The 22,680-nt window shown below is 49.0% G+C and overlaps 2 protein-coding genes across 15 annotated transcripts; one reads left to right on the forward strand and one right to left on the reverse strand.

Moving 5' to 3' along the window:
* Positions 1-856: 856 nt before the first annotated feature.
* On the reverse strand, positions 857-16,412 carry kiaa0319l (KIAA0319-like ortholog). Of its 11 annotated transcripts, none has more exons than XM_072706063.1 (22): positions 16,355-16,412; positions 12,706-13,461; positions 10,493-10,624; positions 9,711-10,039; positions 9,368-9,614; positions 9,091-9,189; positions 8,858-8,955; positions 8,664-8,751; positions 8,422-8,514; positions 7,759-7,891; positions 7,035-7,263; positions 6,820-6,943; positions 6,028-6,160; positions 5,771-5,919; positions 5,353-5,504; positions 4,729-4,867; positions 4,041-4,200; positions 3,806-3,948; positions 3,601-3,723; positions 3,219-3,309; positions 2,916-3,004; positions 857-2,687 (listed from the first exon to the last, which is right to left on the reverse strand). In XM_072706063.1, the coding sequence occupies exons 3-22, from the start codon at positions 10,602-10,604 to the stop codon at positions 2,491-2,493; spliced, it is 2,928 nt and encodes a 975-aa protein (XP_072562164.1). In that variant the 5' UTR covers positions 10,605-10,624; positions 12,706-13,461; positions 16,355-16,412; the 3' UTR covers positions 857-2,490. The 11 variants fall into 11 exon arrangements, with proteins under 11 accessions (XP_072562164.1, XP_072562169.1, XP_072562166.1 ...); XM_072706068.1 differs by having other exon boundaries at positions 12,751-12,837; positions 16,355-16,411; XM_072706065.1 differs by having other exon boundaries at positions 12,706-12,837; positions 16,355-16,411.
* ncdn (neurochondrin) lies at positions 16,129-21,686 on the forward strand. Of its 4 annotated transcripts, XM_023831997.2 has the most exons (8): positions 16,129-16,300; positions 16,423-16,555; positions 17,135-17,330; positions 17,847-19,106; positions 19,227-19,471; positions 19,620-19,835; positions 20,304-20,446; positions 21,118-21,686. In XM_023831997.2, exons 3-8 carry the CDS (start codon positions 17,148-17,150, stop codon positions 21,537-21,539), a joined length of 2,469 nt encoding a protein of 822 aa, XP_023687765.1. In that variant the 5' UTR covers positions 16,129-16,300; positions 16,423-16,555; positions 17,135-17,147; the 3' UTR covers positions 21,540-21,686. The 4 variants fall into 4 exon arrangements, with proteins under 4 accessions (XP_023687765.1, XP_072562176.1, XP_023687764.1 ...); XM_072706075.1 differs by lacking the exon at positions 16,423-16,555; XM_023831996.2 differs by lacking the exons at positions 16,129-16,300; positions 16,423-16,555 and adding an exon at positions 16,563-16,762.
* Positions 21,687-22,680: the final 994 nt, after the last annotated feature.

A 22,680-nucleotide genomic window follows, 5' to 3' on the forward strand; every position in this document is an offset into this window, starting at 1 on the left:
CCATGCAGGCATGTGTGCCGGCAGCCTTTGCATGTCATGGGCTTCATAACTCTAGTTGCACTTCCGTCTGCGATGTAATAATCAGTGAACTAAGACTCTGTGCTTGTGATCAGAAGGTCAGCAGTTCAAACCCAACCTTGCCACGTTTGCGGGTCTTTGAGCAAAGCCCTCCCTCCCCAGCACCCTGGGGTGCCCCCACGGGTGGCTGCCCTTCACAGCCACGTTTCCTCTCATGGAGAGCAAGACGGGGGAGGTGAAAAGAGAATTTCCCCGCAGGGATCAATAAAAGAAGTTTTAGTGCATGCAGTGTAATCAGACCACAGATAATTAGCAACACAATTTTTTTTTTGCACAGGAACTATTTAAAATATTACTGCTAGAACCTGAACCAGATGCACAGCATTTTTGTGACCCATGACAGTGATAGTGAGAATGTGACATTTCCTAGTATGACTCTAGATTATGGCATGAATGGACTTTCCTGTGCCAGGATTGACCTTTGCCTCATGAGCAGAGTTGCTGCCTCACACCTCTAGGGTTGGGGGGGGGGGGTTCACATTCCATGTCAGTGAATGGTCTGCCTGTCTCACCATTTCCTCCTGCAGTCTGACTGGCATATCGAAGTTTCCCCTTAGTGTGTGTGTGTGTGTGTACGTGTGTGTGTGCTCTGTGATGCACTAGCAGCCCCTCTGAGAAGGACCAGTTTTACCCCCCACATAACTCCATGGAAGATAGATCCAGTGGCATCACATCACTGTACAGTAGCTGAGGTGAAAGCAGTCAGTACAGGCTTCTTGCCCACAGCCTTTACTCCCGGGGGGGGGGGGGGGGGAGAAGAAAATGATCTTTGCTGCTCTTGTTGAAATAACTAATGTTTATTATTTTGTCAGTGGTCATTTCTTCAGGTTATCCAACACCACACATACATGATTCCTCCAGTTAATCACTTGGATACGGTTTCTGGGAGCAACTGAGATGACCTCAGAGATGGCATCTCCTGCTTACAAAGGTTCGTCAACAAAGTTTATTTAACCTGAGACAAAGGGCTTCCTTCACACCCTCACGCTGTCCAGTGTGTAACATGACGCCAGTGACGCAGTGCAGCTCAGGTGCACTGGAAATCACCATTTCCCTATTCTACCTCCCATCCTGCACTGGGAGCATCTAACAAAAACACAAGTTAACTACAGATGCAGAATAAACTAAGTTTAAATATTTCCCTCTTTAATTTACAGACCCAGTCACAGAATGGAGGAAATCCTTCAGCTAAAACAATTAGTCAGAACATTAAAAGTGGACTGTAAAAATGCAAACAGGCACCTCCTGGCTGCCAAGGCAGTGGAGTCCCATTTCCCACAATGCCCTGGGGCTGTATTTCAACACATAGCCCCTCCCACACTCAGTATGGGAAAGGTATCAGATTTGTTTTGAATGGGCGCCCAACTCAGACATGGGCAGTCTGCACAGGCAGGGAGCACCTAAATAATCACAGTAAACAGAGTGGAAACCAAACAGTGCTGTCTGTCAGTGCACCCAGCAAACTGCATCCAAGGCAATTTAGGAATCGACCCCTTTGTACAGTGGGCTGATGCAGGCAAAGTACCTCACTCAGAGGTACAACAGCATGTCTGTATCCTTACTTGCTAGTTAGCTACTGTCACGACACGGGGAACATTGTAGAACTGACTGCACTGCGTTGTACCAGCAGGTGGAGTGGATGGAGCAGCAGTCAGCCCGACTGCGGCAGTCAGGTGGACAGAGCAACATCGGAACAGAGGGGCCCCTGAACGGAGTTTTAAAAAGGACGTCGCTGGAAGGGCCAGGCTTCGGTCTCCAGGTTCGAGGGGCGGCCGCTCCAGGCGTGTCCCAAAGGACAACCAGTGTCAGTGTCTGTAGTGATGTGTCCAGTGTCTTCATCCAGTGTGAGCTACAAGCTAAGTCTACAGAGAAGAGCAGCTCCTGCCGCTCACGGCCGTGTTCCGCTGGGCGGTTTAGTGTCATCGAGTATATTGCACATCCTTGCTGAGACGCATGCAGGGTTGGGGACACTTCATACGCACACATTCATACACAGGCTGGGTTTGCTGGCTCTGGGATTCACAATGAGCCCATCCTATGTGTTATTGTGATTGGGGGGGGGGGCACTGCATGAATGGAACAGCTGATGATGATACAGGACATGAGGGGGAAGTCTCTTCACCAGGGGAAGGGAGGAGTTTCTCAGGTGTTTCGGGGTGTGTGGTGCTATGGACAGGGCCAGGGACTGCAGGCACAATGTCGCCCTCTGGTGTCTATCTGGCATTATGCCTCCCCCACCTCCATTCCTGGCCGGGTGTGTAGGAGTCACTAGTTCCACCTTGGCTCAGTGTAAAATGAGGGGGAGCATGTGCATGGGACCACGCACAGCAGAGCGTGACAGTTCACGTGTCATTTCCTGCCAGAGGACACAGGGTCAGCGTTTATGTCCCCCCCCCCCCCCCAGCACGATCGCTATAACAGCTCTTCCCTTTGCTTCTTGGCCCTCAGAGGCCCTTGGCCATTCCTCAGGGCCCCGTTTTGGTGCTTCAGCAGGTGGCCCCTCTCCCGCTCGGACCAGGGGGTGCCGGCTTGCCCGTCATCGCTGTCCAGGTCCGAGTCAGAGTGCATGAGTGAGGATGAGACAGGAGGGGCCAGCGGCTTCAACCGGCCTTGAGAGACAGATATAGATGGGCAGCAGTCAGGGGGTGTGAATTTACCGAGGCCGCCCCCCCTCCCCCCAGTACAGGCGAACGTTGTCTGTAAACTTACATAATATGTGTGAACTGAGACAACGTCACCAGGCTGAGTCACTCAACCAGCCACCAGTAAACGTAACAGAATCACACAAATGTCTGTGTAAGAATCTCAGCGGGCCAGTTAACAGGTTTGCTGGTTACCAGCTCGAGGCAGATGCAGCTCCAGGCTGTCCTGCTCATCAGCTTCCAGCATCTTATACCGGCTCTTTCTACGCAGGCGGCTCTTGCGTCTGATCAGACACAGAGGAAATATTAAGCAAGAAATATTACACATTTTATATATAGTCCAGCATATGCTGAGATATTTGAATGCTACCATAGCAGATAATGTTATCTGATATTTACATTCAAAGCGAATGTCTTAGACATCATATACTGATCAACAGATCCAATTTAAAACCGCCCTGCAACACCCAGAATACGCTACAAATCCTCACGCCTCACCTGCGGCAACAACACACAACTCCCCAGATGAGTGTTCCCATGCCAACCACTATCATGAAGGACGCTATGGTTACATAAAGGACGCTCCATTCTGAAAGAGAAAATGGGAAGATGAGGCGTCTCCAGTACAGAGGTTGTACAGGTCGCACCGGTCAGGTCTCCCAACGAGCGTCTCCCAGTCCCTGTCAGTCCTGAATTCAGTCCTCTATGTTCTGGAGCCTAAGGTCCAGTTCTGCAGTGTTTCAGTGTGCTTCTCAGTAGCTGCCCATTTTTGTTACATGGATTGGCCACAGACTGGCCACACCTGAGTTCTAACCAAGACTTGGCTTAACCGGCCGGTGGGAGTATAATGTAAAAGCAGCCGGCTTGGGGGCATACTCACCACAGTTACTCTCTGCGTCTCCCAACTGCACCCGGACAAAGTTCTCCATCCAGAAGGGCTGGCAGACACAGCGGCGGGTGAATGAGTCACACTCCCCATGACCGGAGCAGTTCAGCTGGCAGACTGGGGAGGGGGGGAGGGAGGGGGCACGGTCAGTGCTGCCCCCTGCAGGATGCTTAGAGGAGGTGCACGCAGCTGTACTCACTGACAGTGTCCACCCGTCGGGCCTTGAAGATCAGGAAATCATTCTTCTGTTTGCGCAATTTGTTGCGCAGTGTTAAAGCGACACTTTGCCCAGACAGAGGGGGGTGCCCCGGTCCACCAGAGACCAAAAACACGATACGGGTGCTGAGGGAAAAGGAGAAACAAGCAGTCTGACCACCGAACGGAGAATAGGCACCAGTGCTTTTCAGCGGGACGAGATGAGAGTGACCTCTGACCTGTGCTCATTGAAGGCACTGATCTCACGGACGATGATGTCACTGTCAAGCACACGGAGCAGAACCCCCACCTGCCGCAGAAGCATGTCCCGCTGTCGGTGAGACACATGGGGGACGCCCACTTCCAGAATTAGCTCCACCAGGTCCCGCTCCCACACATCTGATTGGACAGAGTGACAGTGTGACAGGGTGTCTAACCAATGGCGTGCAAGTGTGTACAAAAGTATGCATATGGAAACGTACATTAAAACATTTTGCAGCACAAGACTTAAGTGTATTGCTGCTGGTCTGAAAATTCATGACCTATATTTCTTCACACATTTGTGCCTAGATGCGTAAACAAATCATCTTATAGTTTCATATTCCACATAAACGTTGTACATGTATACCACATTTATTCAAGTCTACAAAGAAAACTGTCCCCATAAATATCTCGTTTATATCTCACTTCAGCCCTGAATAGATAAGAAGCTGCAGAACAGGGGTGGATGGAAATAAATCCCCAGAAGGGTTTGTTTTGCCTGTGGTCTAACGCTTCAGTCGTGCTTATCATGATAATCAAGCTGAGGTCTGCGCCTCTGTGCTAAAATTAACATCCTCAGCAGCTCTCCTGCGCTCATTTGACGTGACCCTGCAGCTGTCTGGCATTCCCCCCCCCCCCCCCCATCTTGGGCCTGCCGTCACCGACCTGGTCGCACCTCCACCGTGCCTCGGTCCATGCTGCTCTGGCCTTTGCTGTCCGTCACCGTCAGCATGAAGCTGTACTTCCCCTCCACCAGGTTATCCAGCAGCAGCACGGCCTGGTGGTCGGAGTTATTCAGCACGTCCTGTAACGGGGCCAGCGGAGGTTAACAGATGCTTAATAAGAGTAACCCTGAAATGGGAAAGAACATGTTTCCCTGGGGAGTGTAATGAATGTGGCGCAGCTGCTGGAGGCCACGTTTCCTGCTGGGAGAATCATTACGTGCAGCAGGGCTGCTGGGAGATACATGCTTTCCTGGGACGGAAATAACTGCCAGCCTGACAGAGGTGTGTTTCCCTGAGAGAGCAATAAGTAGCACGCAGCAAGGACAAAGACATTCCTCTGGGGGGCATCGCAGCTACAGTTCACGCTTACTCTACCCCCGCGCAGTGACCCCAGGGGGTGTGTTATGTTACAATTACTTTGGCTCTTTTGACCGCAACACTCATACAGCTCAGTGCTTCACAAGAGCACTGATGTTCAAGACACTGCTGGTAAGTACAGCAGGACCCCTGTGAACTCCAGTTCTCACCCTTAACCTCTACGCCCCCCGCTGGCCATGACCCTCACCCCTGCTGCAGGGCTGTTCTCCTCCCGGGTCCAGAGGTAACTGATGGTCCCCTTATCGTCCGAGGAGTGCGACCCATCGAGTGCTGCAGTCCGAACAGGCAGGAAGATGGGCGGGCTGGATAGAACACGGGCCACAGGAGGCTGATCCAGCTCTGGAAGAGAGGGACAGGGGTCTCTCCTTCTTTCTTTCTCTCTCTCTCACAGACAGACAGACAGACACAGACAGACAGAGACAGACAGACAGACACAGACAGACAGACAGACAGAGACAGACAGAGACAGACAGACAGACAGACAGACAGACAGACAGACAGACACAGACAGACAGACACAGACAGACAGACACAGACAGACAGACACAGACAGACAAAGACAGACAGACACAGACAGACAGAGGTACGGTCCCCACTGCCTTTACCCTCTTTGACGAGGACTCTGACGGTGTCTGTGCTCTGCAGATTGCGCTCGTCCATCACAGTCAGGCTGAACACATACTCTCCACCATTCAGACCTGTCACCATAGCAACCGCACTGTCTGCATTCTCGATCTTGACTCCCTCGGGGCCCCTGGGGAGCACACAGAGACAGACCCATTCACCATCCCACTCTGTCAGGCATCCGCGTAACGGGCCAGTGGCGAGCGCGGACACCAGCCCCGGCATTGGGGACACGCACTTGCTCTGGCTCCAGTGATAGGTGACAATCTTCTGGTCGTCTCTGCTCTTGCTGCCGTCCAGTGTGGTGTGGTCCATGGGCAGCGTGAGCTCCTTCTCGGGGCCAGCGTTGGCCGTGGGGGGCTTGTTATTTTCTGCAGAGGAAGGGGGGCAAGTGTTGGGGACCGTGACCAGTCACGATCACATGATCAGGACATCCAGAGTCCTCTAATTCTGGACTGGACCTTGGATCATGAGATTCTATTTAGACCAGTGTTCCCCAGTCCTTAACGTCCCACAGACAGTCCATGTTTGTGTTCCTTCCTAGCTGGGAAGGAGTAGAAATGTGGACTGTCTATGTGTCTGCGAACATCAGGTTGGGAATTTGAATTTAAAAAACAGAAGGTAGATGTTGTACTTGGACGGAATCCACTGATAAAAAAATATATATATATCAGATAAAAACTTCATGGCCAGAATTGACGCAGTTTGTACATTTTGAACAGTTTCAATAGAATATGCAATAAAACAAAATCAAATGTCAACTTTATCATAAAATCTATCGGGGAATTTTTTTTTTTTTTTTATATATATATACACACACACACACACACACACACACACACACACACACACACACATATATATATATATATATATATATATATATATATATATATATATATATATATATATATATAAAAAATTTTACAAATTTAAACACTATCAAGATCAACACTGAAAAGTTACACTTGTTGAATCAAAATAGTTCAGGTTCCTAAGCAGAGCGACACAGGGCTGGATGGCGGCCTACCGGGCTGCACGATGACGGTGACCTGGACCGTGTCCTGCTGTCCCGCCGAGTCGGTGACAGTGAGCTGGAAGGTGTAGTCTCCTTCCTGCATGGCAGACAGCTGCAGCATGGGGGTCAGCACTCCCTGCAGTCCGGGGGGGGGGCTCAGTCAGTCACCAGCACAAACACCAACAGCTCTAAGAGTGGCAGTGACAGCGACCCGCACAGACGCCCACCTGCATCTCCACCACCTTTCCCTTGCTCTCAGGGCTGAGGGACCACTGGTATGCCAGAGGGTCGTGGTCGTCGGTACTCTGGTTGCCGTAGAGAGTGATGGAGTTGTGCGGCAGCGTGATCACTTGGTTGGGGCCCGCGTTGGCCACTGGGGGATAGTCCATGGCCTTGTTGACCAACAGCGTCGCTTGTGTGGAGCTCTGGGCACCGTCAGAATCTGTCACTGTAAGCCTGGGGGGGTGGGGTGTGTGCAGACTGCATCAGCTGAGGTACAGTAACTCCAGCGTCTGCCGAATACTTAATAAATCATCATCATCATGTGCCATCAAGTTGATGGGACTCTCTGGCATTCCTCCATAAGGTCCTTTAATACATTCATATCAATATTTAATTATAGCAACGCTTAATATATAGCGCTGCATTGCAATGCCTCTGCATTTGTAAGTACATGCTCATAAAAATAATGCTGTTATCAGCAGATTAAGGTTAAACCTTAACAATTAGACAGTGAGAAGGACTATACATATTTCTCTATATATTCCTCCACCTTATATCTTATCCTAGTCATATGTATACACACACACAGACGCACACACACAGAAACATACAGTGGAAGCGTCGGACACTGATCGCCATACAGAAACTGAGCTGGACGGTTAACCTGAGTCCCCCCCCCACCCCCCTCAGCAGGTTGCCGGTGGCGGCGGATGCTGGTAGCAGAGTCACCTGAAGGTGTAGTTTCCGGGCACCAGGCTGGTGAGGGTGAGGATGGGGGTGTCGGCAGAAACCTTCTCGTCCCGCAGGGGCCCCTTCACCTCCTCCCAGTGCCAGGCCACAATCTTATCGTCGTCTGTGCTGCCTGCCGGGGGGGGGGGGGTTGGGGGGGGGGCAGAGCGCTGATCTGAGCTCCTGTCAAACCCTCGATTGGAACTGCCTATTGCTATATCCATGCAGAAGAATTAACACATTCTTCGCATAACCCAGCATGTACACCTTTGTGAAGATACTACAAACCCTTCCTAAGGTCTTTCTATAATTGACTTTACAGGTTACTAATGCCGTTACTCTTTAAGGCAGTGCTATGTTTGGCTTTTCATACAGTATATTCATCCTGCTGCAAGGTCAGGTGGCTCTCGATGCTGCACACCACTCTGTATGTTTACATCTTCACAGCCGGTGCTACTCTGTCCTTAATATATTTACCGCATTGTGCGCTCAGCCTACAAATCACATAAGGCAGAAGAACCCGCTTGATTAATGAACGCAAATGTCACTGTAGATTACATTTATAGTCACACGTTACTGCATTCGTACAAACTTGCTTGAGAAAGAGCGCAGGGGACGATCTGGCAGTGCAAACGAGGTGATCGGCTTGCTGAGGATACTCACGACTGCCGTCTATCACCGTGGAGCTGGTTGGCAAGGAGATCTCCTGGAACCTCGGGGAAACCATGGCAACAGGTGGCTTGTTTACCCGCGGCTCTGGGGGGGCGAGGGGGTTGGTGGTATGGGATAAGATGTCTGGTCAAAGACTGCCCTCCTCCGGTTGGACACCAGATAGCATACTAGCTCAAGCAGGCTGAAGGTCGCAGGCAGAGTATGCATGCAGCTCAACTATTGCCCAATCTCACCTGGTTTGACAGTGACGTTGACATAACCCTCTCCATGTGCCCCCACTCCGTCCACCAGGACCTCAAACTCATAAAACCCCACAGTCAGCTGATGGGGAAAGAGAGATTTGAAACAGGAAGTGAGGTCACTCATCACCCAAAACCTCCAACAGCTGTCATCACCATAGGCTCCTCCCAAGCCCCTCCCTTGCTACCTTGCTCAGCTTGAGAGTCTTGCTGTGCTTGCCCTCCATCTCACCGCTGTAATCCTGGGGGTGAGTGATCAAGCGCCAGTCAAATGTGTAGTCTGTGCCTGGAAGACGTTGGATAATAGCAAACAATAACGCAAGAGCAACTCCTTTAAGCTGAAAAAACAATGTCAATTGTCCATGTGTTAGTGAAAACACGGGCAAGGATGGGGTATGTGTCCGCAGAGGCAAAACGGTACCATCAGGGGACGCCGGCAGGACGAAAGCATTGAGCTCCACCTCGCTGAGTGGCAGCGTGACCTCCACACTTTTGCCTGCCGACACCACCAGCTCCCGGACTGTGGCAGGAAAGGAAACGACATGGTCAAAGGTCAAGTGGAAGTCTGCCCCCTACTGGTGATTTGGTTGGGAAGCCTCCCGCTCAGCTCTAAGTATTGTTTCCACTAAAACTATCCGTGAATTTGAACATGGTTATACCAGGAAACTGTAGCCAAAACACCACCGTCAAAGACTCACCGGCTGTAGTTGGCGGGGTAGGGATGGAGATTGTTGGGGCTACGGATGGCAAACTGGCATTGCCATTAGCCAGGCCGCTGGCGACGGTCCCTGCCGATACATTGGCGTTATGGTCCTCGAGATGTAGAGCCATTGCATCGGTGCTTGCATTTGTCAACAGACTCTGTGTCTTATTGGCTAGTTGAGGCAGAGCCACACCATTGGTTGCGGCCACTGAGGTAGCAGTTCTGGCCGTCTCCTTGGGAAGCAGTATATCGAGAGAGGAAAATCCATCAGTACCTGGTACTGGCATCAGAATCCTGCTTCTGTGTTACAAGGACATGCAAACAACAGGGAGACTCACCAGGCCGGGTGGGGGCTGGCCCAGGGGCGCCCGCGGCCACCTCTTCCTCCCTGAGCCGCCTTTGTCTACCTGCTGGAGGAGCCCCTGCGATGGCATGTCTGACCGCGCAAACGCAGTGACGGTGCACCCCCCAGGGTTAGCGCAGCTCAGCTGCACACAGTGCCCATGCATTGTCCACACGGCGCCACAGGCAGGGTCCAGGCAGCACGACTCCCAACAGCGTGCACTGCCCCTCCCCACCGCTAAGGGGCGCCATCCGAGCCCAATCACGCTGCTCCAGTGAATCCCCAGAACTCCGCCGGACACCCGGCATAGACCAGCGCTCACTTCTGAGGGCGAGAACCAAAAAGAATTACAAAAATAGAAGCAGAAAAGCAGAATTTGACAAACATCAGTAAAACGTCATATCTGCAGTGGAAAACAAGGGATGCATCACTGCTATTTTGTGTCGCTACCCTGCCTTCACAACAACAGTTCCTGTTTTACACAAGTCCAACTGGGCACGCACTATAACAGGTGCCACTAATTGGGGAACAGCCATTTAAAGGCCTGTACATTCATCATGAATGATAGTATCTCTTGCACTGTACTTCTAGCATTCAAATAAAAACCATGTCCCCAATAATAGGACAGAAAAAATTGATTGCCATAGATAGTCACACCATAATACAAAGAAACTCGGTTACAAATAAAAGAAAGCTTTATTAGAAATAAAAATGGAAGGGCACTTTGGAGCACAGAACCAATCACAGAAAGAGATGGAGTACTTGAGCGTGACTTACCTGTGGGCGGGAGCAGGCAAAGCGCACACCACAGCGACAGGAGGGTGAGCCCGTGGGTCAGCGTTGAGTGACACGGGCTCTGACCAATCAGATTCTGCTGTGCACTGATCATGTTCCTCAGAGATCAATGACCTGGGAGCGACGTTTGGCAACAGTCAGAAATTAATCCGGACAAAAGGCAGAGATCACCAGCACACCGGCTTACTCAAACGCATACAACACTGAAAGAATAGTACACAGTGATACATGTACTTCATATTATCTGTTTTTGTCATCACAATAATTTGACAAGCCCTCAGAAAGTCTGAAAAGGCTGAGCTATTGTGGCAACCAGCGGAGAAAGGAAACGACAAGGCATCACAGCATGAGCAACGCTGCCTGGAGCACGGTGCATAAGCGCGCACACACACACACACACACACACACACGCTCAGCACAAACGCGGCCTCCGTGCCACGCCAGCACACTCAGCACAAACACCACGACGCAGGCCCCCGCCGAGGTGTTCGCAAATTTAACACAGGCAGTAGAATAGCCACCTCCGGCCACCTCCGGCTTTTGTTTTTCTGCAGTCCACCCACTCATGATCATTTGTGATGGGGGGGGGGGGGCTAATATCCTTCCTATACTGATCCCCCATCTTCAAAAGTAAGCTGAGCTCCTGGAGGGGCCCCTTCAGTCAAGCCCATTGTTCTCCGGTAGACGTTCAGCCATAGCCGCCGGCTTGACGGCAGGCCGGCCATAACGAGCGCCATCTGCAGCCGTCGTCTGCGGCTCAGCTTCTGTAGAAGCCCCAGGCCCCCACACCGGGGGCTCCCCCCAGCTGGACGGTACGGCCACGGACCGCCGTAATCCCCACCTGCGACACCGAGCTCCCCCAACCCAAACCCACGCCACGTCTTCCGGAATCAAATTTTCACGTTGTCAAATTTCAGACTCTACAACCGTTTTCATCCAAGAGTTTTCTGTTACACTTACCATCAATTTACATTACAATTTACGGACCAGATTTCGCAATCGAGCATTTCAGGCCTGCTACGACAGAACAAGAAAAAATAATAATAAAAAAATCGGGAACGGTGGAATGTCACCTAGGTGGAATGTCACCTTTGTAGAACACTCCCATTGAAGGGATTCAGCGAGCAGGTTCGCACCCGTGTTCATTGTGCGAATAATTAAAAACACCACCATTCATAACAGAGAGCACCACCATTGACATCACTAGAGGTAGAAGCAGACATACACAAAGTGCTTTTAAGCAGCACGGCGGTTTAATGCTGATCACTTGAAATGTCAAGCACATTTATTTATATATGCAGCTTATTAATTGAAGCTACTCTCTAGAGCAGCCTTTCCCAGCCCAGTCCTTGGGGATCCCCAGACAGCCCACATTTTCCTTCTTCCCAGCCCCCAGCCAGTCAAAATCAACCCTGAATACCTGATGCAGGTGTGTTGGGAGCTGGAAGGGAGTGAAAATGTGTCTGGGGGTCCCACAGGACTGGGATAGAAAACATTGCCATGCAACAAAATACCAATTACCCCCCCCCCCTTACAGTTTAAGGCCACACCTCTCTGACATAATTATTTGAGGTTTCATTTAACTTTAAAAGAATAAAACTAAATCAAATTTCCCTTCAGAGGGAAATTATGAATTATTTATCCATCTAGTAAGCAGTTTCGTCCTTTGCCAAGAATATAAAGTTTAGTTTGACCAGCTGCACATTAAAGGTGATCGGGAGCACATCCTGGTGCCTTGCAGCATAACCTGCGACTGATAAGCAGCTTATCTCATCGGCGCAGCTAGACAGACGGTGCATTTGAATTCAGATTCTCTGACATCATTTTCTAGAAATGAAAGGACGTTTTTGTCGCCTGAACCAGAAGTATAACTTGAACGTTACTGGAAAGCCGGGTGGTGCGAGATGCAATTCAGCAACATCTCCCAGAACACCAGTGTCTGTAACAAAACTTCTGAACAAGACGTCGGTGATATGCCCCCCAAAACAAACATTAAGTAATTTACTATCATCAGGCTGCACCTTCCTTAGTATATTGAATTATGGAAATTAAAACTTTACAAATACTCTGTATAATCATTATAATTAATAAAGATTTTTTTTAATGTTTTAAGAATACCACTGGTATATAATTAAATTAATAAGGCGTAAAATGCCCTTAATAGTTCGATGGAACAGAGTAATCTGACTTCTTGCCTCGTGCTTCATGGGCCGGCACATCGGAGTCCGCCGGCGACGCACCTGTGCAGCAGGTCGGACATTCTTCAGGTGCGCATTCCGGGACACGGCCGCAGCGATGCCCCCTGCCTCCGATCGGCACGGCTTCCACTTCGGTCAGCAAGGGGGAGGAAGAAAAACGAGTCGGCAAGCCGAAGTGGCGCAGCAGCAGAGCTTTGAGAGTTAGGGCAAGGTTCGCGTGGGGGAAACGGGCGTCGCGTTTCCAGTCGGTCTGGTTTCAGATACGTTAAATCCAAGGAAGCTCCCGAATGGACAAAGGGCGGTGCGACACGGCTGGGAGCAGAAGCTGCTTCCCCCGCAAAACTAGATATAGAAGTGCGCAGCTCGCAGGGTGCCCGTGGTGCGGCGTGTTATCAGTGCAAAAGTCAGCTGGCATCGACCATGTGATTATCATGGGCTGAGACAGAATGGCAAACTTACGCCCGCCGACCCCATACGCTGGCCGGCTCCCAGCTCAATTCCCGTGAGAAGGAAACAGACACCTGGATCTCCGGCTCTGCCCATTTAGATCCGGGCTGGCAAAGCTCCTGTGTTCTTCTAGCGCTCCCCTCCCCCTTTTTTTCGGAGTAATCAAAACCACTTGTCAGCAATCCCTGGCCGCCGTGGAAAGAAGTCGGCACTGTTCTCCCCCGAGTTACATAAATGCACAGTTTCTGGTCATGTTAGTGCTCACTTCTCTTTTCCTCACTCTTCAAATCCTGTATTACAGTAACGCTACAGTTAAGAAAAATGCAGAGAAAAATATAAGTAAACATTAAGTATGCAAAATTACTACAGCGCAGAGTTGTTTTCCTAAATTGCACGCGCGCGCACACACGTAATATTTTAGATATGCATCATAAATGTATATATATATATATATATATAGATCCACACCGAATACCTCGAATTACCTGCTTCAGGTGATTCAAAACATTGCAATCTAAAGCGGTGACTAATGGTGTTTGTGTGCACTGGTCAAATCATTTGTGATGACAGCATCTCACTTTACAGTACAATTGTTTCCACTTAAAAAACGAGACGTTGTGAATGAATAAAACCGTAAATTATAAGTGCAATCTACACAACATCGTCTTCATATTAAGTTTCTAATAAGATATAATGCTTACACCGAGCCACCGAAGGTAAAATCATACCAGCGCGTCACATCTAAAAATGTGCTGTTTAATCCACAACCACATGCACGACCGTGACCCAGAGAGAACATTTTTGTATAATATCAGATCATCCCATTTTAACACACCAGCATGTAACAGCTGCTGGTTCTGCAACAAACGCCCAGCACTGCCTGACTGGTGCCTGACTGGTGCCTAGCTGTGACGTGCCCCGTGACCCTCCGCGACAGCTCCTCTATCTACCTGTCATTAGCTCTATTTATTACCATTATTTATCTCCACGGATCACAACTCACCGGCCCAGGACCTTGCAGCTCGTTCTGGGGGGTATTCCAGAAAGCAGGTTATGTGACATACCCGGGTAAGTTTAAGGGTAAGTTAGTGGATAACCTCAACTTTCGGTTCCAAAAACGGAGGTTAACTTTCTGGGTATGTACGTAACCATAGCAGCTTACTCCCTGAAGATAACCTGCTACTGAGCAGGTTATGTTCCAGGGTAAGTTTGTTGCAGAAGGTTACTGAGCATGGCGTGCCCTTTTGATGACGATCCTGTGAACGTGGAGGCATAAATTATACAAGGTTTTTTTCGCCGGGAGAGCGTTATAAGACCGCGTATTGATGTCTTGTCATTTCCTAATGATTATTTGAAAAAGCGTTATCAGTTTTCAAAAGAATCGTTCATTTACTTAACATCTCTTGAAACCGCATATTGCAAATGTTACAAACCCAAACCGCGGGTCTGCGCTTAGCACAGAAAACATTCTGTGCATAGCACTTCGGTTTTTTGCGTCAGGGCATTTTTTGTACAATATGGGCGACGCAGAGCATATAGGAAAGGCAACTGTGTGTAGAGCCGTTCGTACAGTATGTCTGGTACTTAACGCTTCTTACACACGTTTGTACAGTTCCCTGTCCATAAAGCTCTGCGTGTTATTAAAGAGGAATTCCACAGAGTGGTAGGTTTGTCCTTTGTAGTAAAATCTATGATGCATATTTAATATATAGTCATACTATTTATATCTATAGCCTACATGTATTCATCCTGCACACACACACACACTTGATGCTTCCCTATATGACTTTCTATTTCAGGGTTTCCAAATGTAATTTGGAATACATGTAATACATGTATAGTGACAATAAAAGGCATTCATTCATTCATTCATTCATAATTGGGTGCATTGATGGCACCTACATTCCTATTAAAGCTCCTTCAATAAATGAGGGAGACTATGTTAATAGATAGATAGATAGATAGATAGATAGATAGATAGATGTCTTTATTGTCACTATACAAGTACAGCGAGATAGCGGAGGAAATCTATTATCTATTAGTATCAATGTGCAGGTAACTTGATTTTGTATCCTTAATTTTTTGCCTTGTTAAAATCATCAAACTCATTACTTTTTTCCACTAACTATAGGTAATCATTACAGGACAGTACAATGCTGGTTACCACTGGTTGCCCTCAGATGGGGTGAGGGGAGGTGGTGGTGGGCTCCCGCCAGTTAGACGGGCTTCAGCCTTTTTTCTATTAGCTACATGACAGAAAGAATATACTAAATCGTGTTTAATAAATAGTTAAGTGATCGTGTAATCAATTACCTTTTTGCAGAATGTTTTTGTGTTTCATTTTGACTTGGCTCAAAGTTCTTCTGTCTCCAGAAGGATTACACCTTATTAAATAAGAAACCATATAGGCCTATTCCTAGTCGATACACATTGTTATTTTAACCTAAAGAAATGAATGGCAGGAAAAGTAAATGCTTTCATAGTGATTTAACAGTAAAAAGGATGCGGACGGGTTATGTGTTTAATTATTTTGCATTATAATAAAAGGGGAGGCGATGTCAAATTTGCAATTTAATACACACGCATTTACTCTGTCCGTTATTTTTTGCCAAGCCAACTCTTTCTTTAGCCGATGCAGCCGTATTGCTTTTTTTCATTATTATTGGCTTGAATTCCTCATATGCGTGCATTAAAACTTCCAACTCCGCCTCTGTGAAGTATGCCGCTCTCTTTTTTTCACTTTGATTTTCCATTTTGACTCATGAAATCGGCGATCAATTGAAAGCGTCTTTATGTATGCACGGTGCACGCGCATTAACTCTGGGTAACCAATAGGAGGTTGATTGAACTTACTCTTCTCAGGTGTTTTGGAACCGACATACTCATGGTATGCGGGTTTGGGGTATATCAACCCAGAGGTTAAGATTTACCAAATGGTAAGTTAACCAAGCTTTCTGGAATACCCCCCTGGTCCACTGCGGACCGGTGACGCAGGACCCGTCACGCTCCGCTAGACTGACTATCTGGGTCATAATATTACACGATTCGCACTTTAACTCGGAAACGAATACACAGCTGTAACAACACACGGAGACGATTCCGCCCCGCAAGACTCAACTACCTACAACGTTTGCCTAAAGAGACGGTAATATTTCACAATCAGCAAAAAAAAAAACAAAAAACGGGAGCTGGAACTCACCCCCTCGCCATGACTTCTTTTCTGTCACTCATAAAAATGAACCTTTTTTATTTTTTTCATTAACACAGTAAGATGGCGGCTTCACTTCCCAATAAGCCTTTCCGCTATTGGCTATTTGCGGTCTGTGGCCAAATCTGATTGGCTTCCCGAGGGCCTTGTATAGCCCATATGAGAGTAAGGTGCTTGTGGAACGACTAGGAGGTATGACATTGTTGACCGCGTGAATTTTGCGTAGTGATGGCTATACTTTTACTCTGTTGATATTTACGAATTGATGAAAATAACACAGATCGACTTAAGAAGCCCCAGGAACATACAGCATGCACATTAAACACCACGGCCGGCTAATTTAACGACGAAGGCAACATTCGACGGCTAACTGACCAATTGGAATATTTGATTTGTGAGGTATTACATTAATTTCTGAATTAATAAAACTTTTGAGGCATAAACCGAGGTCATTGTATAGGTAATTGACGTCATAAAGTGACAACACTTTGCTTAGTGGTCTTCTGACTAATGGCAAACTTGCACTGCCATTGGCCAGGCCGCTATTCATAATCCGTAGAAGGGACGATGCTTCGTGCTCCCTTACTCAAAGTTAATAACCTGAAGCAAAATTAACTCTGCGTTTAATATGTTAAATGATCAAAATCGTTCCTCCGGAGCTGCTTGTCTTGCATACTTTGGTATGTTTAGGTCATGTGCTTCCTCTGCTGTTGCAGTTTGGTACTGTCCTCGTTTACCTTACAATCCTTGGCTGTTGTTGATTTTCTGCAGGTCAGAAGTGAAAATGGAAGGAACGCAGAGCTTAGGTGTGGATGGCTCTCCTCAAGCGGAGGAGAGTGAGCAGGAGAGCGCTGGTGGCCCCGGGGGCCAAGGTCTCTCCCCCGGCCAGCGAGAGGTGCTGGAGCGCTGTCTGCACACCCTCACTCATGCCAGGAATGACAGCCACACACTGGCTGCTCTGCTCCTGGTAGGAAACCGCAGCCTTTGCCATTCCTGCATGCAGGCCTTTACTTTAATTCGTAGACTGATACAGATGAACCCAGAATCTAAATGAGATTTAATTATGTAAATCGGTGTCCTGGGAATTCGCAGTCAGTGACAAAAATTCTGGGCTCTGGTTTCCCACCCTTTTTACTGATCCCCATTTTGGTGTAACCCTAACCCTTTCCAGTCTATTACATTAGAAGTGTCCTTTTTGTTTTACTCAACCTAGTAACAGAAATTGTGTGCGCTGGATTTCAAGTGAAAAGTCCCTTATATTCTTATCTTTACAGATAAATGTTTAAATGGTAAATCTGCAATTATCTGATATTTAATGTAGATCCATTTAAAGTGTGGGAGAGAAATAAGCAGGTTGTAGAGTTTTTGCCATTGGATGGATGGAATAATGTTTTCTCTGCCGCATATTTTCTCTGCTGCATAATTGCCTGTCTTTCTGATTTTGATTCTTCTGTGCGTTTTGAACGTCTTGCTCTTCCTGTAGATCACACGCTTGTGTCCAGCAAACCAGATGGACCATGCGACCCTACGGCGAGTGTTTGAGGCGGTCGGGTTGGGCTTACCCGCCCGCTTACTGGTCACAGCCTTGAGGTCAAATTCTGGGGCAGGATTGCCCCCTGAGGAGCTGCTGTCTCTCGGCGCCGCCCTGCTGGCCGCCCTCAGCACTGACCCAGATATGGCAACTCACCCCCAGCTCCTCAGTACTGTCCCACTGTTGCTGGGACTGATAGCCAATGGGCTCAGCAGTGTACCTCGGGATCAGGGCCCAGCCCAAACCACACAGGGAACTGCTGAAGGCCACCCATCCCAGACTTTCCACGGAAACACTTCAGACCTCAGCAAAAAGAATCCCAACCAAGTGCTGAAAGATGAGATCAAGTCAGGTGCAGACCAGTCAAAGCCTAGAGAGTCAGAGCAGCACCATGTCTCTGAGGAACCCATTAAGGCAGAAGGTGAGGAGTCCCGGAGCCCAGCCAGCGACCTCGATGAGGCGGTGGCCATTGACTGCTACCAGGTTCTGAGAGCCGTGTGTGGGTCAACCCATGGCCCAGAGAAGCTGCTGGCACGGGGGGCTGTGCCAGCCCTCTGCTCTGCCGTGGCCCAGAAGCGGGTCCAGAGTCGGCAGAGAGGCCTGCCTCTGCTGGGCCACCTGCTCTCCGGCCCCATCAAGCCCAAAGCATGGAGCAAGCACCGGGCCGAGCTGTCCTCGCTGCTCGCCAGTCTCGCCGATGAATTCTCCCAGGCCTCGGACCAGAGGCGGCTGGAAATGTGTGCCCTGATGACACAGTTCCTTCCTCTGCCTGAAGGGGCGCCAGAGAGTGAGGGACTTAAATCTGTTGGCTCCCAGTTATGGGCTGGGCTTAGGCCCATGATTCAGTCGAAGGTTACACCAGCCCAGCTGGGAGATATTCTGGTACTGAGTGCCTGTCTGCTGGACTTGTTTGGCTGGGCACCGGTGGGCCCTCCCAAGTTGTGCTGCCTGCTTGTGAACCGAGCCTGCGTGGAGGTCCGCATGGGTCTGGAGGTTCTGCCCAGCATGGAGGTCTCCTTGGACCAGCAAAACATACTCGGCGCCTGCTACCGCATCATGGAGGCTGCAATGGAGCAGGCTTGCTGTCAGGAGGAGAGTGACGAGCCGTCTGAGCCACGCACCGCTATTGCTGGGCTAAGCTTGCAGCAGAGCAAGCAGGTGCTGGGGGTCTTGGCAGAGGCCTTTTCAGCCATCATCTACTACCTGCAGCAGGTATGGGGAAGCAAGAGTAAAAGGCAGTAACTAGTCAATTAGTTCAATGGAGAATAACCAAGGAGCACCTGGAACGACTATACATGTATGACCAAACAGAAATGCACTTTCCTCCTGCAGGTCGGCGCAGGCCGCCATGGCGATCCCTTCGTCTTCGCCACGTTCCGCTGCCTGTGCGCCTGGCTGGCCGAAGAGACGTCGTGTCTGAAAGACGACATCCTGGCCCTCCTGCCCGTTCTGATTGGCTACGTCAGGAGTCAGCGGGAGGCGGGCGGGCAGGCCGAAGGCTTGGCCAGCTGGATGTCGGAGATGTCCGTGGCTGACGGCCCCCAGGGCAGGGCATGGACAGCAGAGGGCGCTCTGAGGTAAAGCGTTGCATTCTGAGGGCATAAGAAGTCAGTCTGGAGAGTGAGTCTTGGGTGTCCTTAGAAGTACAGCAGCGAAGCAGCCTATGAGCTGACGTAGACGTCTGCCGGTCTTGCTGTGAATGCCATCACCCCCTCCCCACCTCAGGTACCTGCTGCCAGCTCTGTGCCACCTGTCCGCTGAAGAGGCTCCGCGGCAGCTCCTGCTCTCCCAGGGTGTGCCCGCCCTCCTGACCGACTTCCTGCGCCGTGGCTGGGAAGCTTCGCGGGGTGCGGGCGGGAAGGCCGGGTCACGTGACCCTTCCATGGAGACGGCCTGCTCCGCCCTGCTCAACTTCGTCGTCACCGAGCCCGACTACGTCAGGTAAACTTGGATGTCTTTTCCTCTGCAAGAAATAGCTGTGAGGTCAACCAGGAGGACATGAGATCATTTCTGTATGTATGTAGCATTAAAACAGAGGAAAATCATTTGTATCCCAGGAAGCATCCATCCCTTTTGTACTATAAATATTTATCCTTCAGTGCATCCATTTCTCATAATCGCTTATTCTGTACCAGCTTACAATTGGAGTACATGAGTAGAACAATAAATACTAATTAATGCATTGTAAAAAATAAATGCATGTAAAAAATAAATGAATTTTCCTTGACATTTTTATCCACGGAGCTTAAATTACAGGGAAAGGTTACACTGTGCTCCCTGGGATATGAACCCATGACCTTTGCATTGTTAGCACAAGGCTCTACTTGTTGGGCCACAGGAGCTGCACAAATATGCTCTTTTCTCTCTTGCGGTTGGCGCTGGTAGCTGACGTCTCCCTCTCCTCGGCAGGGAGGACGCATGTTTCGCGTCCCTGCAGTCCTTCCTGAATGACGCGTTTCCCGTCGCGCTGCACAAGCCTCAGCTCTTAGTGATGGCAGCTAATTTCTGCACCCTGGGCCTCATGATTGGCCGACTGACGCAAGCTCCTGCAGGTGGGTGGGGGAGTTTGACACCGGCATCCCCAGACCATCACATCTCCCCCTATGTTTCACGGTCGGCTGGATGCTTTCAGAGATGATCCGCTCGCCTGTTCTGTGTTTCACAAAGACACAGCTGTTGGGACAAAGGACTCGGCCTCCTCAGGCCAAAGGAGAGATGTCAACTGGCCTGATTATCTAGCGTTTGTGTTTATTGGTCCAAGCAAGTTTGACTACTTAAGTAGTGTTTTTTGTTTTTTTGCTCTTTCTGTGTGTCTTAGAAAAAAATGGAGCATTTAAACATAAGCTTTTGGTTTAATATGTAATTAATACTACTGTTATGAGGCCATTGCATTAGGTGCGTCCAAACTTTTGACTGGTAGTATTTCCGTAACTGATTACCAGTTTGAGGAGTCGCGCACGTATTCATAACATAACTGACAGATTCTGCGGTGTACGCACATCAGTCGACAAAGTCGACATTTCTTTGCAAATAACGTTACATATGTGGGTTGTGCCGTCCCAGCAGTAGTTAATGTACGTTAATATAATGTGGCTTTTATTTGCATGAAAAGAGCAGTAAGGTCTGTAGCAGTGTTAACAGAAATGGCGCCACCGCGCTCTGGCCAGTGTGGGCCCTGGCTCACTCTTGATCTCCATGTTTGTCTCGCCCTTTAATCTCACAGGTCCTGCAGGCATGGGACAGCATCGCTTCTTCTCTGCTGCCCTTGGCTTCCTCTTGGGGGCACTTAGTGGGCCAGACCCGGGCCCAGGTCAGCTGCGGGTGAGCGCTGCGTGGCAGGACTGGTGGCATGAGGTAGGCCAGCTCTGGGCGCTGGCACTGCAGGCCTTTGGGGCCTGTGTGCGGGCACAGCCCGCGGTGGCACGCCTTGCCCGGGATGGAGGCTGGCTGGCAGAAGTGCTCGGCTTGCTGGGCTCCTGCTCTGCGCTGCCAGACTCCCAGATCCAGGGGGCGCTAGAGGAGGCCCTTGTCGCACTAGCGAGCCACTGTCCGCTGTGCAGAGCGGACATCGCTTCCTGTATGGAAAGGAGCAAAGGAGGATCCATAATGAGCATGGCGCGGCTTCAGAGGGTGCTGGCACACTGACCGACTCTTAAAGAGAAACACACCAACAGCAAGATCCTGCACTGGCATCATGCTGACTGAGATGTGGGCTACTGGCCGTCACCAGAACTAAATGAGCCACAGTGAAAATAAAATATTTTTGTATGAATAAAGATTTATTTTACCTGAGCATGAGTTTTTTTTTTTTGTTTTTTTTTTTAAGTCTGTCATCGCAGAATTTACTGATATCCGGCAGAGCAGATGTAGAAACCAGAAAGAGTGGCAAAGGTGTCAAATACTCAGCAACATAGGTATCCCTACACCCTAATTAGGGGGCTTCTTTGTCTCAGCCCCCCTGAAAGAACTGTTTAGTGATTTATCCAGGATTTTTAAATACATATTATATACATTTTGGACCCCCTCCAGTCGCTCAGCAAACTCTGCGAATTTAATCATGGGAGGGTGGGAGGCTGGGCCCCCCAATGGTCAGATCCTAAAATTGCCCTTGATCAGCAATGTTTTTATATTTGCGGTAGCCATCTTGTCTCGCCCACGTTTTGTCGCTGTTAAGTTATTAATCGTGGTACTTTACACTGTGCTGAACTGGAAATAATAACCTGTAACAAATTAATTCTACAAAATTTAAAGAGAAAATCGAAACATTAAGACTCCGTGCCATTGAAAAATCCCATAACGATTTGGTAGTCATGGGCATTTATGTGCAGTTCCACATGATCTCCACAAGATGACAGTGTTACTAAATGTATGGGAGCTTGCCTGTTGAATTTGGAAGACGAAGTGGTGGGTAACCCGGACTCTATAAGGACTCTTAAGGCAGCAATATACGTACAATTTAAACACCTACGCATAAAAATGGCATAAAGTAAACAGAAAAAGTGTCGACGATATTTCAATTGGCAAGATATTGTGTTGTCATTTGCATCGAATATCAGTGTGTTTGCGGCAAGGGGTCGATTTCCAGTATGACAGCACGGATCTGATTAAGGTCCATGCTCGTGGACTCCACTTTACTGAACGAGGAAATGAAACACCTGACAGTAGGAAGACCCGGTCGCTGATATTTTCGTTATACTTTGTATGCTATTTATTGTGAGTAATGCGCAATGATGATATCTCCCACAAAGACCATATGACATTACCTTAAGCTAAAGTCGGTAGTGTA

Source organism: Paramormyrops kingsleyae, chromosome 23 (genome assembly GCF_048594095.1).
Source record: "Paramormyrops kingsleyae isolate MSU_618 chromosome 23, PKINGS_0.4, whole genome shotgun sequence".
Classification (NCBI taxonomy): Eukaryota; Metazoa; Chordata; class Actinopteri; order Osteoglossiformes; family Mormyridae; genus Paramormyrops; species Paramormyrops kingsleyae.